Here is a 13,638-nt window from a genome sequence, read left to right on the forward strand (position 1 = left end):
CAGCAGTCCGACATCCCCTGAGGGATGTAGCAGTGCACGAAGTGACAGGTGCGCGGCTAGGGGCAAGCGTCATGCTGCTCCTGCTCATCCCGGCCCCGCTGCACCTGTCTGCCGCTGCAGCAGCTGTGCTCGCCAGCCATGAGCCTGGCTTCTGGCTGAGCGGTCCTCCTGCTGTGGGAGTGCACTGACCACCAGGGAGCAGCTCCTGTGTTGAGTGTCTGGCCCTTGGTGGTCAGTGCTCGTCATAGCAACTGGTCAAGAGGTCAACCAGTCGTAACGACCACTTAGGCTTTTATATATATAGATAAAGAAATATGTATCACCTTTTGGAGTTTCTATAAGAAAGAAGTTTTATTTAACATTCTATTTTTATATAAAATGCCCTCCTTTCATTGTGGAAGAATATGATATGTGTGTTTGGGGAATCTTTATTTGTTATAATTCCTTGAAGTTCAAATGGGAAAAGTTCAGCTTTGATACATGTGCCAATTTGTTAATAATGTTTCGTGAAATGGTTTATGTAATTTATTTATTTATTTTTTAAATTTATTGCTTAAAGTATTACAAAGGGTATTACATATGTGTCCATTTTATCCCCCCGCCCTAGACAGTCCCCTAGCCTCCCCTATCCCCCAATGTCTTATGTCCACTGGTTATACTTATATGCATGCATACAAGTCCTTTAGTTGATCTCTTACCCCCCTACCTCCTGCCCCCCAACCCTCCCCGGCCTTCCCGCTGCAGTTTGACAATCTGTTTGAGGCAGCTCTGCCTCTGTATCTATTATTGTTCAAAAGTTTATAATGGTCTCTATTATCCATGAATGAGTGAGATCATGTGGTATTTTTCCTTCATGGTTTATGTAATTTAAAACCACATTGAATACTTTACTATATGGAATCTATATAATTATCATAATCATATTCTAATTCATGAAACTATCACATGGAGTCAAACTTAAAAAAATTTTTTTTCTTTTAGCCAGATGAATTGTACTTTGAGGAAGGTGATATTATCTACATTACTGACATGGTAAGCCCAGCTAAAATTTTGTCATCCCGTGTATGAATTAAAGATGTATAAGACTATTTTGTATAGCCATAACATTATTTAAATGTGTTTCTATCTAGAAATACATATGCTCAAGTCTATTCATTTTAGCACAGTTTATAATAGCATAAGATTAAAAATACCCCGTATGTCGAAAAACAAGAAAATAGTTGAATAAACCGCTGAATTGGAGTGTGATGAAGCTACAAAGAGTAAGGAATACCCATACTGTGGAGTAATTTAAGTGAAAAAAGCAAGATGAACAAATGTGGATAGCAGGCCATCACTTATCTAAGAAAAGGTGAGAGGATATACATAAACCTATTTTCTTCAATTTGTAATAAAAAGTCAAAGGAGGAGTCATAAAATAAAATTTGAAAAATAGTTTCTTCGGGGGACGGGGGAAGGAAAATAGAGTAGAGGGAACATAGATGGAAGATAGACTTTTAAAAAATTATACTTTATTTTGGAGATCTCACTTTGGAATCATGTAAACTTTTTCATAGTCATACAATTAAATTGGTAAAAAGCAATCCCTGAAAATTAAAAGCAGCCCAAATCAAGTGAACTTCATTGTAATAACCACACAGAGAGGATCTATTCCAAGTGACTTTAAAACTCAGCAGTTGGACTGACATCTCTAGTAGAAGATGGATGAAGGACAAAAAGAACTGCCAAAAAAAAATTGTAAATTATTTTTAAGCATGATTTTGTTGGAGATTGTTACTATCACTATTCTGAGAGAGTAGCATGTGTATTTTGGAGCAAATGAGTCATTAGGTCAATGATGTTGAAAACTGGGATTTTCAGCCTGCAAGAAAGAATATATGGATGTAAGATCAACGAGGGTAAGTAAAAACCCTGTAGCTCTGCATTTGAATAGAACATATTTTACCTAAAATGAAACAAGGCATTATCTCCTACTCTGTGCTTTGAAAAGGCCTAGAAAAAAAAATAACCAACTAATAATTCTATATTGTTTCCCATTAAAAGGATCAAGGCTCTTTTGTTGGTACCAGGTCTAGGGCAGTTAAGGTACAAGATAATCCCTAATTTCTTGTTTTTAGAATGCCAGGAAGCTACCAAGACTACCTAGGGCAGTGATGGCGAACCTATGGCACGCGTGTCAGAGTTAACACGCGAACTCATTTTTTTGGTTGATTTTTATTTGTTAAATGGCATTTAAATATATAAAATAAATTTCAAAAATATAAGTCATTGTTTTACTATGGTTGCAAATATCAAAAAATTTCTATATGTGACACGGCACCAGAGTTAAGTTAGGGTTTTTCAAAATTCTGACACGCCAAGCTCAAAAGGTTCGCCATCACTGACCTAGGGTCATGTTAGAAAGACACAGGAACTATGTTGGAGAGGCTGCCACTAGCCAAAGACAGGACAGCTTGAGCAGTCAATTAGAGTAGCAATTCCCAATGATTGAAACACATTTACTATGCTTAAATTATGAATTCCTTATGATATATCAAAATAGACATTATCAGACACCCTGAGGGGATGTGAGGGAACCAACTTTTTATTCTGACATCTGTTACAGTGAATAATCAGCATTTATTCTGCCCTTTTTCATGAATTTCATCTCTGGAGAGTGTGGGAGTTGATGAGGGAGAGTTTCTCTTTAAAGAGGTATTCTAGTTATTTAAATGAAGTGGGAATGATGGAATTAGAATGTCATCCTTTTTGCAAACCCTATGAAATAATGGATCCAGATAATGCTCTTCAGTGGTTACTAACATTCCAAAAGGAGAGATCACCAGACATTGTGTGTCTTTCGATGAGAGAGATCAAGATGAAATAGTCTTGCCAAAAAAAAATTGAATCTAAATCTAAGCCTCTAAAACTAATGAACAATTTAGAGGCAATACAGGGAACAGAAAAACACATTTTTGCTAACACAGGAATTCAACAGGCAAAAGCCAGGCTGTTGGAAACTACAAAAAAAATGGATTTTTTTTTTTTTCCAACAAGTAGAGTGTGAAGGAGTGAAAAAACAAATGAAGGGGGAACCTATAGAATAAAAGAGACTTAAGAGGCAAATCAATCAATCCTATTGTTTGGCTCTTATTTGGATTCCAAGTTATGGAACAACTGGAAAATTTAAGTATTGATTTAGATATTTGATGATACTAAGAAATTGTTGAAAAAATTTGAATCTGGGATAATGTTGTAATTATGTCTGAGAAGTCCTTATCTTTCAGAGATACATAGTGAAATATTTGCAGATATTGAACTAATATGATGTCTAGAATTTATTTCAAGTTAATCTGAAGGGGAAGGAAGTTATAGGTAGGGGTGTATATGAAGCAATATTTTCCATAAGTATATAATTCATGTGGTTGAAAATGGGTATGTGTAGGTTCATTTAGTGTTCTTTCTACTTTTGTATAGGTTTGGATTATCTGTAATAAAAATTTATCTCAAAAATAAAGGTGAAATAAAGAGATCTTTAGAAAACAAACAAACAAAAAGTCTTGACACTAATAAAAATTAGTCTGGACAAAAAATTCTATACGTGTTCTGTATAAACCAAATGTAATTTTTTTCTTTTCCTTCGTATTATCTCAGTTTGATCTGTTTGATTGTTGAGGCTCTGTGATGAAATGCATTTAATTTGTTGCAGACAGATGTGTGAATATTTGTAATTTAGTGATAAGATGTATGACCACCCGTAACTAGGAAATGAGGAAGCTTGATGATTGTGAGCAGGGCCGATGGGCATTTTGTAGAGCTGGTACGCTCCATGAGAGTCCAATGGTGTTAAAAGTGATTGAATGTACACTGGATTTGGTACCACTTAAAACTCTTCTTTCCCCAGAGTGATACCAGTTGGTGGAAGGGCACCTCCAAAGGCAGGACTGGACTAATCCCAAGCAACTATGGTAAGCATGGCCGGGGCTGCACTTTGGTATGCTCTGTGCACTTCCAGGTCTCTGGTTCCTGAGGCCTCTCTGCTTGTTGCTCTGGCTGAGAAATCAATGGAGTCTGTCAGTGTAGGACATTTTCTTCTCCGTGAGCCTCCTGTTAATAAAATGGTCATGGACAGTAGAAGTGCTTGAGCCTTGACTCATTGGCTTAAGAAAAGGCATTGTAGCATTCTTGAAAGGACCCAGGGTTTCCAAGGAAACACACGTTTTACTTCATTCAACTCTTAGAACTTTTTTTTTTTTTTTTGTGCTGTTAAACTACATCTCACGGATGGTTTCTTAGACCAGCCCTTTCTTTCCTGATGAAGTAACCCTGCCTTGTTAATTCATTTTGGGGCAGTGATGTTCATCAGATGCCTATCAGGGGCGGTTTGGGCAGCTTGACCAGAGAGATGTGGCCCCTGCTCTGAACACACTTGTAGTTGGAGGGAGGAGAAAGCAGTTTCCTAGAAATCGGCAAAGTCAATAGAGCCCAGGATTGATAAACAAGGGTCCTGGGTTCTAATACTTTTCCTTCCACTTACTAATAACCAGGCACCTTACTGAAGGCACTGAACTGCTACCTCCAGGACTGTTCCCTATCTGTATGATGAGAGGGTCGATTTAAGTCACATCTAAGGTTCCTATTGACTTTAGCATTGGATGCATCCTTAGGCCAATGGGGCTGGTATCAGGCACCAGTTCCAAGCACTGGAAGGGGACTTTAGAAAATTTCAAGGAAGGCACTTGAAAGCTCCTAGTGGGAGGGGGGAGGGGAGAGGATGGACGGCCGAGGCTTGGGGCCCAACACAGGGGCCTCACCTGCCCTGGTTTTAGGGCGATACTGTTCTGGATTTAAAAAGACTTTAAACGTTTCTCCATTTCTCTAACCTTTAAAATCTCAAATATACCTGATTCCCGAGGGTGTAAAATGTTCATAGACACTGAGAGTGTAAAATGTGGCCCTGGGTCCCTGGTAGCCAAGGGGGTATCCAGTTCCAGCCCTTTATGGAGGGAGGGGGTGTGTCTGAAGTTTCATTTGAACAATAGTCTTGTCACCCCTGCTGATTCTAGGATAGCAGTGAACACACCTTCCTTGGAGGCAGGTAGGTGTACTCATTGCCCTTTCTGAATACAGGAAGCAAAATATTTTCCTCTCTCCCTCCTCCCCCCATACACACACACTGGAAACAATACTTTTCAGCCATCTTCATAGAGTGTGCTTTTTCAGAACATAAAAATGAACATCAAAGTCTTTTGTATTTTTGTGACTAAGTTTGTTTATTAAATACTTGAATAAACTGGTATGCAGGCCATGGATCTGTTTGTTTTGTTTATACTTGCAGTTAATTGCTATGTTATTGTGTTATTGCTTAGCTTGGTTTCATTGAACACATAATTCAGCTTCTTTTAAAGCGGGAAACATCATTTAGATTTTCTGCTATTCTTCCCCCCCCCCCCCCCCCCCCCCCCCGCCTCACACACTCTCAGTAAGGGAAGCTGGATTGCAGAAGGCCCTGGCTCTGTGGGAGCTGGGGGACTGTGAAGGCTTTAGTGAACCAATTGGGTGACACTCTCAACGCTGGGTTTATACTTTATCTTTCCTGTCTAGTGGCTGAGCAGGCGGAATCCATTGACAATCCATTGCATGAAGCTGCAAAAAGAGGTAGGTGTGATTCTTTTCGACTGAGATATGCAGAACAGTGACACACAGAGATTTTAATTATACAGTTTGGTGACTTTTGACAAATGTGTACAGCCATGTAACCAATACCAGGATCAAGATCCAAGCTCTAGAATGTTTCTGTCATCCCCGAAAGTTCCCGTTCTAGTTAAATCCCTGTCTCCCCCAGAGGCAGTCTCTGTTCTGCCTTCTGTCATCCTAGAGAGATACGTATAATTTTGATTTTAAATTGTCAGTCACTCACACTTTTGAGTGCCTTATATACCCCGTGCTCAGTGGCAAGTGGAAAGGAATGGTCTGTGACTCCCAGAGGTTAAAGTCTGGAAAGAGAGAGATGTGTGTGACAGAACAAGATGGTGTGATATGTACAGCAGTGGAAGCGTGTTTGAGTTAAACAGACTCCAGAGGCCAGAATGAGTAACAGGAGGGCAGGAGGGTGGGGGCTTCTTGGGGGTACGGCATTTGGGAGAGTGTTGATGGTGTGTGTGATAAGGGTGAAATCAGGGAAGGAGGGAACAACGGGATGGGCCTTGTACCTGAGGCCTTATCCTGTAGATCAGTAGTTTTCCACTGAGGGTAATTCCCTCCCTCCACACCCTAGAACATTTGGCAATATCTGGAGACATTTTGACTGCCATGACTAGGGGAATACCGCTGGCACCTTTTGGGTAGAGGCTGGGGATGTTGCTGACTATACTATAGGCTACAGGACAGCACCGATAACAAAGAATTTTCCAACCTCAAATGTCAATAAGTCTACTGTTGAGAAACCCTGCATGGGGAGTGTTTGCAAGGATTCTTTTATTCTATTTTAGGGCGTTTTGAAATCTGAATATGCAAAAGGAAATTATTGGTTTAGGATTGTGCATAAGTAGAGCTACAAAACTGACATTTAAAACTTTTTTTTTTATAAATTAGATATTTAGGGCATTAGCCAGGGGATTTTAAATCAGTATTATACTTTAATATATGAGTAGAAAATCTGAGTAGGTTATTTAGTGGTTCTTTTCTTGTAAGAACTGAAAGTGCATTTAAAATAAGAATATAGGTAGTGTCTGCTTTTTCTTAGGTTTGACTCCCCCCCCCCCCCAAATTTCAGGAATTCACAAAGGAAAAAATATCCATTTTTTATAGAGTAAAAATACCTTAAGCAGACCCATTTAGGCAACTTTTCCCATTAACCTACTATTAAAAATTGATGTTAATGCTTTCCATTAATAAACTGGAAGTCAAAATATACCATAATAGATGCATTACTCAGCAGGTCTTATTTTCAGACTTGCTGATTAAGCCATTGCAAGTGGAAATGTATGCAGGATGAAATTGATTTAAAGGCCAAACAAAAAACAAAATTCTTTTTCATGTGTTTTTATAAATGTAAATTTTTTTTTCAGGCAACTTGAGCTGGTTGAGAGAGTGTCTAGACAACCGAGTTGGTGTCAATGGCTTAGACAAAGCTGGCAGCACTGCCTTGTACTGGGCTTGTCACGGGGGTCACAAAGGTATTCCATTTTGTTTGTTACCATAAATGTCTGTGCTTCTGAAAAATGTACTTCATGTAGGGGAGTCAGATTTACAGAAATGAAAACAAAATGGTTATTCTTTCAAATCCTTTAGAACATCAGCCAATAGCCCTGATCCTGGAAGCTTTCTTTGTAACACAGTAGGTTGAATGTCATCAGTCAGCCTTCCTACATGGACCTTTTTGACTTGAAAGAATGGAAGCTTCCTTTACTCAGACTTGGCACAGTTACAGGAAAACAACAGTCATTTAAAAACAAACCCCAATATCTAATCTTACAGCAGAAAGGGGCAGAATGGACTCCTCTAGCTTAGCTTTTTCCATGACATATGCTTTGATCATACACATTTGAAGATTAATGCAAACTGCTAGATTCAGGAGAAAGAACATTTGCTTTAGTTAGTGATTCATTTGGAAACTTTCTCTGTTATAGTCCCTCGTAATAATGACAGATGGAATTTCTAGATGTATTTCAAACTGGCCAACATTCTGCCACAACCACTCTCTTTAGACTTCTCTCTACAACCCAGAAACATAATCCCAACAACAATGAGAAACAAAAAAACCAACAAATTAAATGCACATAGCTAAAGGGAAATTTATGGTTGTGTCCCAAAAGATACCCAGTTTATTTTAGCTAATAAACACAAATTAGTGATATAAATATTAGGTATCATAGCAAATGTAAAAATACTCCTATAATAGATGTCATGTGAAAATGCAAAAGCCAAATTGTTTGGGAAAAAAAAAATTCCCAAAGTAATTCTCCCTTTTAGAGTCTGAAGATTTCAATTTAGATATATTTTGAAAAATTTGTTGTAAGGGTTTTCTTGAAGATTCTTCTAAAGAATTCTCTTCTTTAAACTTATTATGCCTAGTTTTATCAGACTTTTAAAAAAATCTTAAAAAATTATTATTTTTTCTTCTTGAATTTCAGATATAGTAGAAATGCTATTTACTCAACCAAACATTGAACTGGACCAACAGGTAAGATTCTTTACATGAAAGTCATTTAATACACCTGTCTTGTTCTTTCTGTGTAGCTTATGGGCATGAAAAAATCATATCATAGTGTCTTGAAAATCATATCATGAATCACGTCTTCAAGTAGATTCCTGAGAGAGGGGAGCTTGCTACTGATTATTTGGTTGACAGAATTACAGGTTGTAAATGGTTTCTTTCCAAATTTTGCAGGCATGCCTCCGTGGTATTCTACTCTCTGGGGTTGCTTTTGAGAGGTTTTGATTCCCATTCTTTTGTGTGTGATCTACTTTTTCTTTTCATTGGCGTCATTGACTTTGGTGTTCTAAAATTTCACAGTGATGGGCCTATATCTTGTATTATTTCTTTTATAGTTCATATGCTCATTCTCTGATCATTTTTTTTGTTCTTTGGTTCTGAATGCCCATTAGTAGCTATGTTAGACCTCTTAGGTTGAACCTCCAATTTTCTTAGTTCTAAGATTTTTCCTCACTTTTATCCTCATGTTTTATTTTGATTGCCTTTTCTATTTTATAACTTTTCTATTGCTATGTAACAAATTACCATAAAAATAGCAGCCTAAAATAACACCCATTTACCTTGTATTTTCTGTAGACCAAAATGACATAGATGGGTTCTCTGCTCAGGTTTCATAGGTTGGAATATAGGTATGGCTAGAGTGGGATTTTCAAATGGAGATCACATCCTTTTCCAAGCTCTTGAGGTTGCCAGGAGACTTGAGTTTCTTGTACTGGTAGTAATGTGGACCTCAGATTTCTGAGACCACTCATCCCTATAGACAGTTCTCAGCATGACTATTTGCTTTCTTCCTCAAGGCCAGTGGCAGACTGTGTCTCTGACACTATACCTGTTTTTGGGAAAGGGCACACCTGATTAGGTCAGGCCTACCCAGTATAATCTCCCTTTTGACGAACTCCACATCAACTGATTAGACACCTAATTATGGGAGTGATATTTTATTATATTTACTGGTCTCGACCACTACTCAAAGGGAGGGAATTATACAGTGGGTGTGTGCCAGGAGCAGGAGTCTTGGGGGGCAATCTTAAAATTCTGTTTACCCTAAGCTCTTTCTTTTACTCTGATTGTTATTTTATTTTTTTTAATTATTTATTTTTATTTTTTTGGTTTTTTTAGGATTTGGGATCTTTATTTTTATTTTTTTTATTTTTTCCCCCCGCCCTTGACAATCCCCTGGCCTCCCCTACACCCCAGTGTCTTATGTCCATTGGTTATGCTTATATGCATGCATACAAGTCCTTCGGTTGATCTCTTACCCCCCTCCCTCCTGCCCCCCAACCCTCCCTGGCCTTCCTGCTGCAGTTTGACAATCTGTTTGAGGCAGCTCTGCCTCTGTATCTATTATTGTTCAAAAGTTTATAATGGTCTCTATTATCCATGAATGAGTGAGATCATGTGGTATTTTTCCTTCATTGACTGGCTTATTTCACTTAGCATAATGCTCTCCAGTTCCATCCATGCCGTTGCAAATGGTAAGAGTTCCTTCTTTTTTACAGCAGCATAGTATACCATCGTGTAGATGTACCACAGTTTTCTAATCCACTCATCTGCTGATGGGCACTTAGGCTGTTTCCAGATCTTAGCTATGGTGAATTGTGCTGCTATGAACATATGGATGCATATATCCTTTCTGATTGGTGTTTCTGGTTTCTTGGGCTATATTCCTAGAAGCGGGATCACAGGGTCAAATGGGAGTTCCATTTTTAGTTTTTTGAGGAAACTCCATACTGTCTTCCATAGTGGCTGCACCAGTCTGCATTCCCACCAGCAGTGCACGAGTGTTCCTTTTTCTCCACATCCTCTCCAGCGCTTGTCGTTGTTGATTTGTTGATGATAGCCAGTCTGACAGATGTGAGATGGTACCTCATTGTTGTTTTGATTTGCATCTCTCGGATGATTAGTGACTTTGAGCATGTTTTCATATGTCTCTTGGCTTTCTGAATGTCCTCTTTTGAAAGGTGTCTATTTAGGTCCTTTGCCCATTTTTTGATTGTATTGTTTATCTTCCTTTTGTTAAGTTGTATGAGTTCCCTATAAATTTTGGAGATTAGGCCCTTATCAGATATGACATTGGCAAATATGTTTTCCCACACAGTGGGTTTTCTCGTTGTTTTGTTGATGGTTTCTTTTGCTGTGCAGAAGCTTTTTATTTTGATGTAGTCCCATTTGTTCATTTTCTCCTTAGTTTCAAGTGCCCTAGGAGCTGTATCAGTGAAGAAATTGCTTTGGCATATGTCTGAGATTTTGTTGCCTTTGGATTCTTCTAGAATATTTATGGTTTCCTGTCATACATTTAAGTCCTTTATCCATTTTGAGTTTATTTTTGTGTATGGTGTAAGTTGGTGGTCTAGTTTCATTTTCTTGCATATATCTGTCCAATTTTCCCAACATCATTTATTGAAGAGACTATCCTGGCTCCATTGTATGTTCTTGTCTCCTTTGTCAAATATTAATTGAGCATATTGGTTCGGGCCAATTTCTGGGCTCTCAATTCTATTCCATTGATCTATATGTCTGTTCTTGTGCCAGTACCAGGCAGTTTTGAGAACAGTGGCTTTGTAATACAGCTTGATATCTGGTATTGAGATCCCACCTACTTTGTTCTTTCTCAGGATTGCTGCAGCTATTCGGGGTCTTTTTTTATTCCAGATGAATTTTTGGAGAGTTCATTCTAGATCTGTGAAGTATGCCATTGGTATTTTAATGGGAAGTGCGTTGAATTTATAGATTGCTTTGGGTAGTATGGACATTTTAATGATGTTGATTCTACCAATCCATGAACACGGTATGTTCTTCCATCTGTTTATGTCTTCCTCTATCTCTTTTTTCAACGTCCTGTAGTTTTCTGAGTAGAGGTCTTTTACCTCTTTAGTTAAGTTTATTCCTAGGTAGCTTAATTTTTGTGGTGTGATGGTAAATGGGATTTTTTTTATAATCTCTCTTTCTGAAAGTTCACTATTGGTGTATAGAAATGCCTCAGATTTCTTGGGGTTAATTTTGTATCCTGCTACATTGCCAAATTCATGTATTAAGTCTAGTATTTTTTTGATGGATGATTGTTATTTTAAATAGCGTTCTTTATTTCTTGTTTCATTATTTAATATTGCCTTATATCTCTGATGTTAATTATAGCTTTTAAAAACATTTCCTGCTATTCACAGTACTGTATCATTTCCCTCAGAGATTCATTGGACTTTTTGTTTTGGTTCTTTTTCAAATACAGGAGATTTTCCTCAAATACCTAGTGTCTTTGTCCCTTCATGTTTAAGTGTAATTAGAAGCTCTGTGTGCTTGTGGGGCTTGTTGTCTGGTGGGCTTCTCCACAGGGCGAAGTGGTGAAGTCCTGGCTGTTTTGTTGGGTTGTCCCTATGTGCCAGGATGAGTGCTCCCTCCCTCCTCCACATGTGGGGCTGATCAGCTTCAACAGCAAAGTAACCTCCAGCTTCCTGGGAGAGCGGTCTTACTGCTCAGGTTTTAGGTTTTTCAGCTAGCCCCTGGTTGTATTTCCTGGCCTTATTGCCACATTCTTTTGTACCTAGTGTCCATGAGCTAGAAAACTCTCTGGTTAATTTCTTGGCAGGGTAATTCTAGCATCTGTACTGAATCCTCCGGCAGCAAGGAGAGAGGCAGGTGTTCTGGGGTTCTGGGGTTACTTCTTATAAACACTTTTTCCCAGTACCCTTGTTTTCACCCCCATGCCTCATTCCTGCTCCAGTGTCTCTAGGCATCTCCAGTTCCCAGTTCATGCCAGGTTTCTGTGGAAGGAAGTCTGCTGGCTTCCTCCTGGTGTCTTGCTCTGCAGGCCTTTGTGCTTCCGCTTGGGTTCTGTCACTGCAGTTTCTCTTCCTCCATCCCATTCCATCTCCCTACATGTCTCATCTCCCATCTCTTGAGTCTCCTTTCCCTCTTTGGAATTTTATATGATTTTATAACTTTCTTCTCATTTGAGGTTTACTTAGAGCAGTAATTTTCAAATGGTGTGCTACAAGAATTTTTAAAATGTGCAATACCTGACTATTTAGTCAGAGGCACTGACCTCTTTTCCCTTAGATTGTCATATAAAAAAATGACTACAGACAACATAATAGTAGCTGTCCTGTGTGAATGCCCTATCTTGAACCATAAATATATAGGACATATCCTGGTCACGTTGTATAATAAGGTTGTGTTTGTTTAGTTAATTCTTAGTACCAGAAATCCTTATATACATGTATAGGCACCTGATTTTTTTAAAAGTCACTTTTACCCAGGCCAGGTAGCTCAGTTGATTAGAGTGTCATCCTGATAGGCCAAGATTGCAGGTTCAGTTCTGGTCAGGGCACATATAAGAATTAACCAATGGATGCATGAATAAGTGGAATAACAAATTGATGTTTTAGAAATAAATTAATTAATTAAAAGTTATGTTGGAGCAAAAAGGATAGGTAATTACATTAATTATTTTTTTGTAAACCAAATTTATACCTATTTTTTCTTGTTGGCTTGGCAAAAAATATATTTTTGGCTGTTGGGCAGAATTATAATAATTAGTTTATGTGTGCCATGACTTGAAAAGGTTGAAAGTCACTGACTTAGAGCAAGCTTAAATTCCTGTGTTTTCAGTCTACACTCTATTTTTAAAAATGTTACTTTTTTTCTTTGTTAATTTTTTAAATTGAATTTATTGGGATGACATTGGTTAATAAAGTTACATAGGATTCCGGTGTATAATTCTATAATACATTATCTGTACAATGTGTTGTGTGTTCACCACCCTGTTATGCTAAGTGAAATAAGCAAGCCAGAGAAAGACAAGTACTATATTTCTTTTTTTAAAAATCCTCACCTGAGTATATGTTTTACTGATTTTAGAGAGAGGGATAAGGAAAGAGAGGGAGAGAGAGATAGAGAAAGAGAGAGAGGAAAAGTGAGAGAAGGAGAGATGAGAGAAACATTTATTGGTTGCCTCCCGTATGTGCCTCCACTGGGGATCAAACCCACAGCCTAGGTATACGCCCTGACCAGGAATTGAACCGGCAATCTTTTGGTGCACAGGACAATGCTCCAATCCCTTGAGCTACACCAGCCAGGGCATCATATGATTTCACTCATGTGGAATCTACTGAACAAAATGAACTAACAAACAAAATAGAAACAGACTCATAGATAGTAAACAGACTGACAGCCGTCAGAGGGCATGGGGGTTGTGAGGGCTGGGTGAAGAAGGTGAGGGGATTAAGCTACTTTCTCTTTTTATCACCATAGAACAAGTTGGGAGACACAGCTTTGCATGCTGCTGCCTGGAAGGGTTATGCAGATATTGTCGAGTTGCTTCTGGCAAAAGGTAAAGTGTGCTGAGTTTACCTGGTCTTTGCTTACCCTAAAAAGTAGGCTACATCCAATTACACCAGCAGGAAGAATAGGAAGAGTGGGAAAAATAATAGCCTCCTTATTTTAAA

The 13,638-nt window shown here is 38.4% G+C and overlaps 1 protein-coding gene across 2 annotated transcripts in view; it reads left to right on the forward strand.

Annotated features, from left to right (window-relative positions):
* Positions 1 to 13,638, forward strand: part of OSTF1 (osteoclast stimulating factor 1) — a 58,644-nt gene that overhangs the window by 32,806 nt on the left and 12,200 nt on the right. For both annotated transcript variants that reach the window (XM_081103057.1, XM_081103058.1), the window contains exons 3-8: positions 982 to 1,032; positions 3,884 to 3,947; positions 5,584 to 5,637; positions 7,050 to 7,157; positions 8,115 to 8,164; positions 13,445 to 13,523. In XM_081103057.1, the coding sequence (XP_080959183.1) occupies positions 982 to 1,032; positions 3,884 to 3,947; positions 5,584 to 5,637; positions 7,050 to 7,157; positions 8,115 to 8,164; positions 13,445 to 13,523 (406 nt within the window). The remainder of the gene's footprint in view (positions 1 to 981; positions 1,033 to 3,883; positions 3,948 to 5,583; positions 5,638 to 7,049; positions 7,158 to 8,114; positions 8,165 to 13,444; positions 13,524 to 13,638) is intronic.

Source organism: Myotis nattereri (assembly GCF_964212035.1).
Source record: "Myotis nattereri genome assembly, chromosome: 12".
Classification (NCBI taxonomy): Eukaryota; Metazoa; Chordata; class Mammalia; order Chiroptera; family Vespertilionidae; genus Myotis; species Myotis nattereri.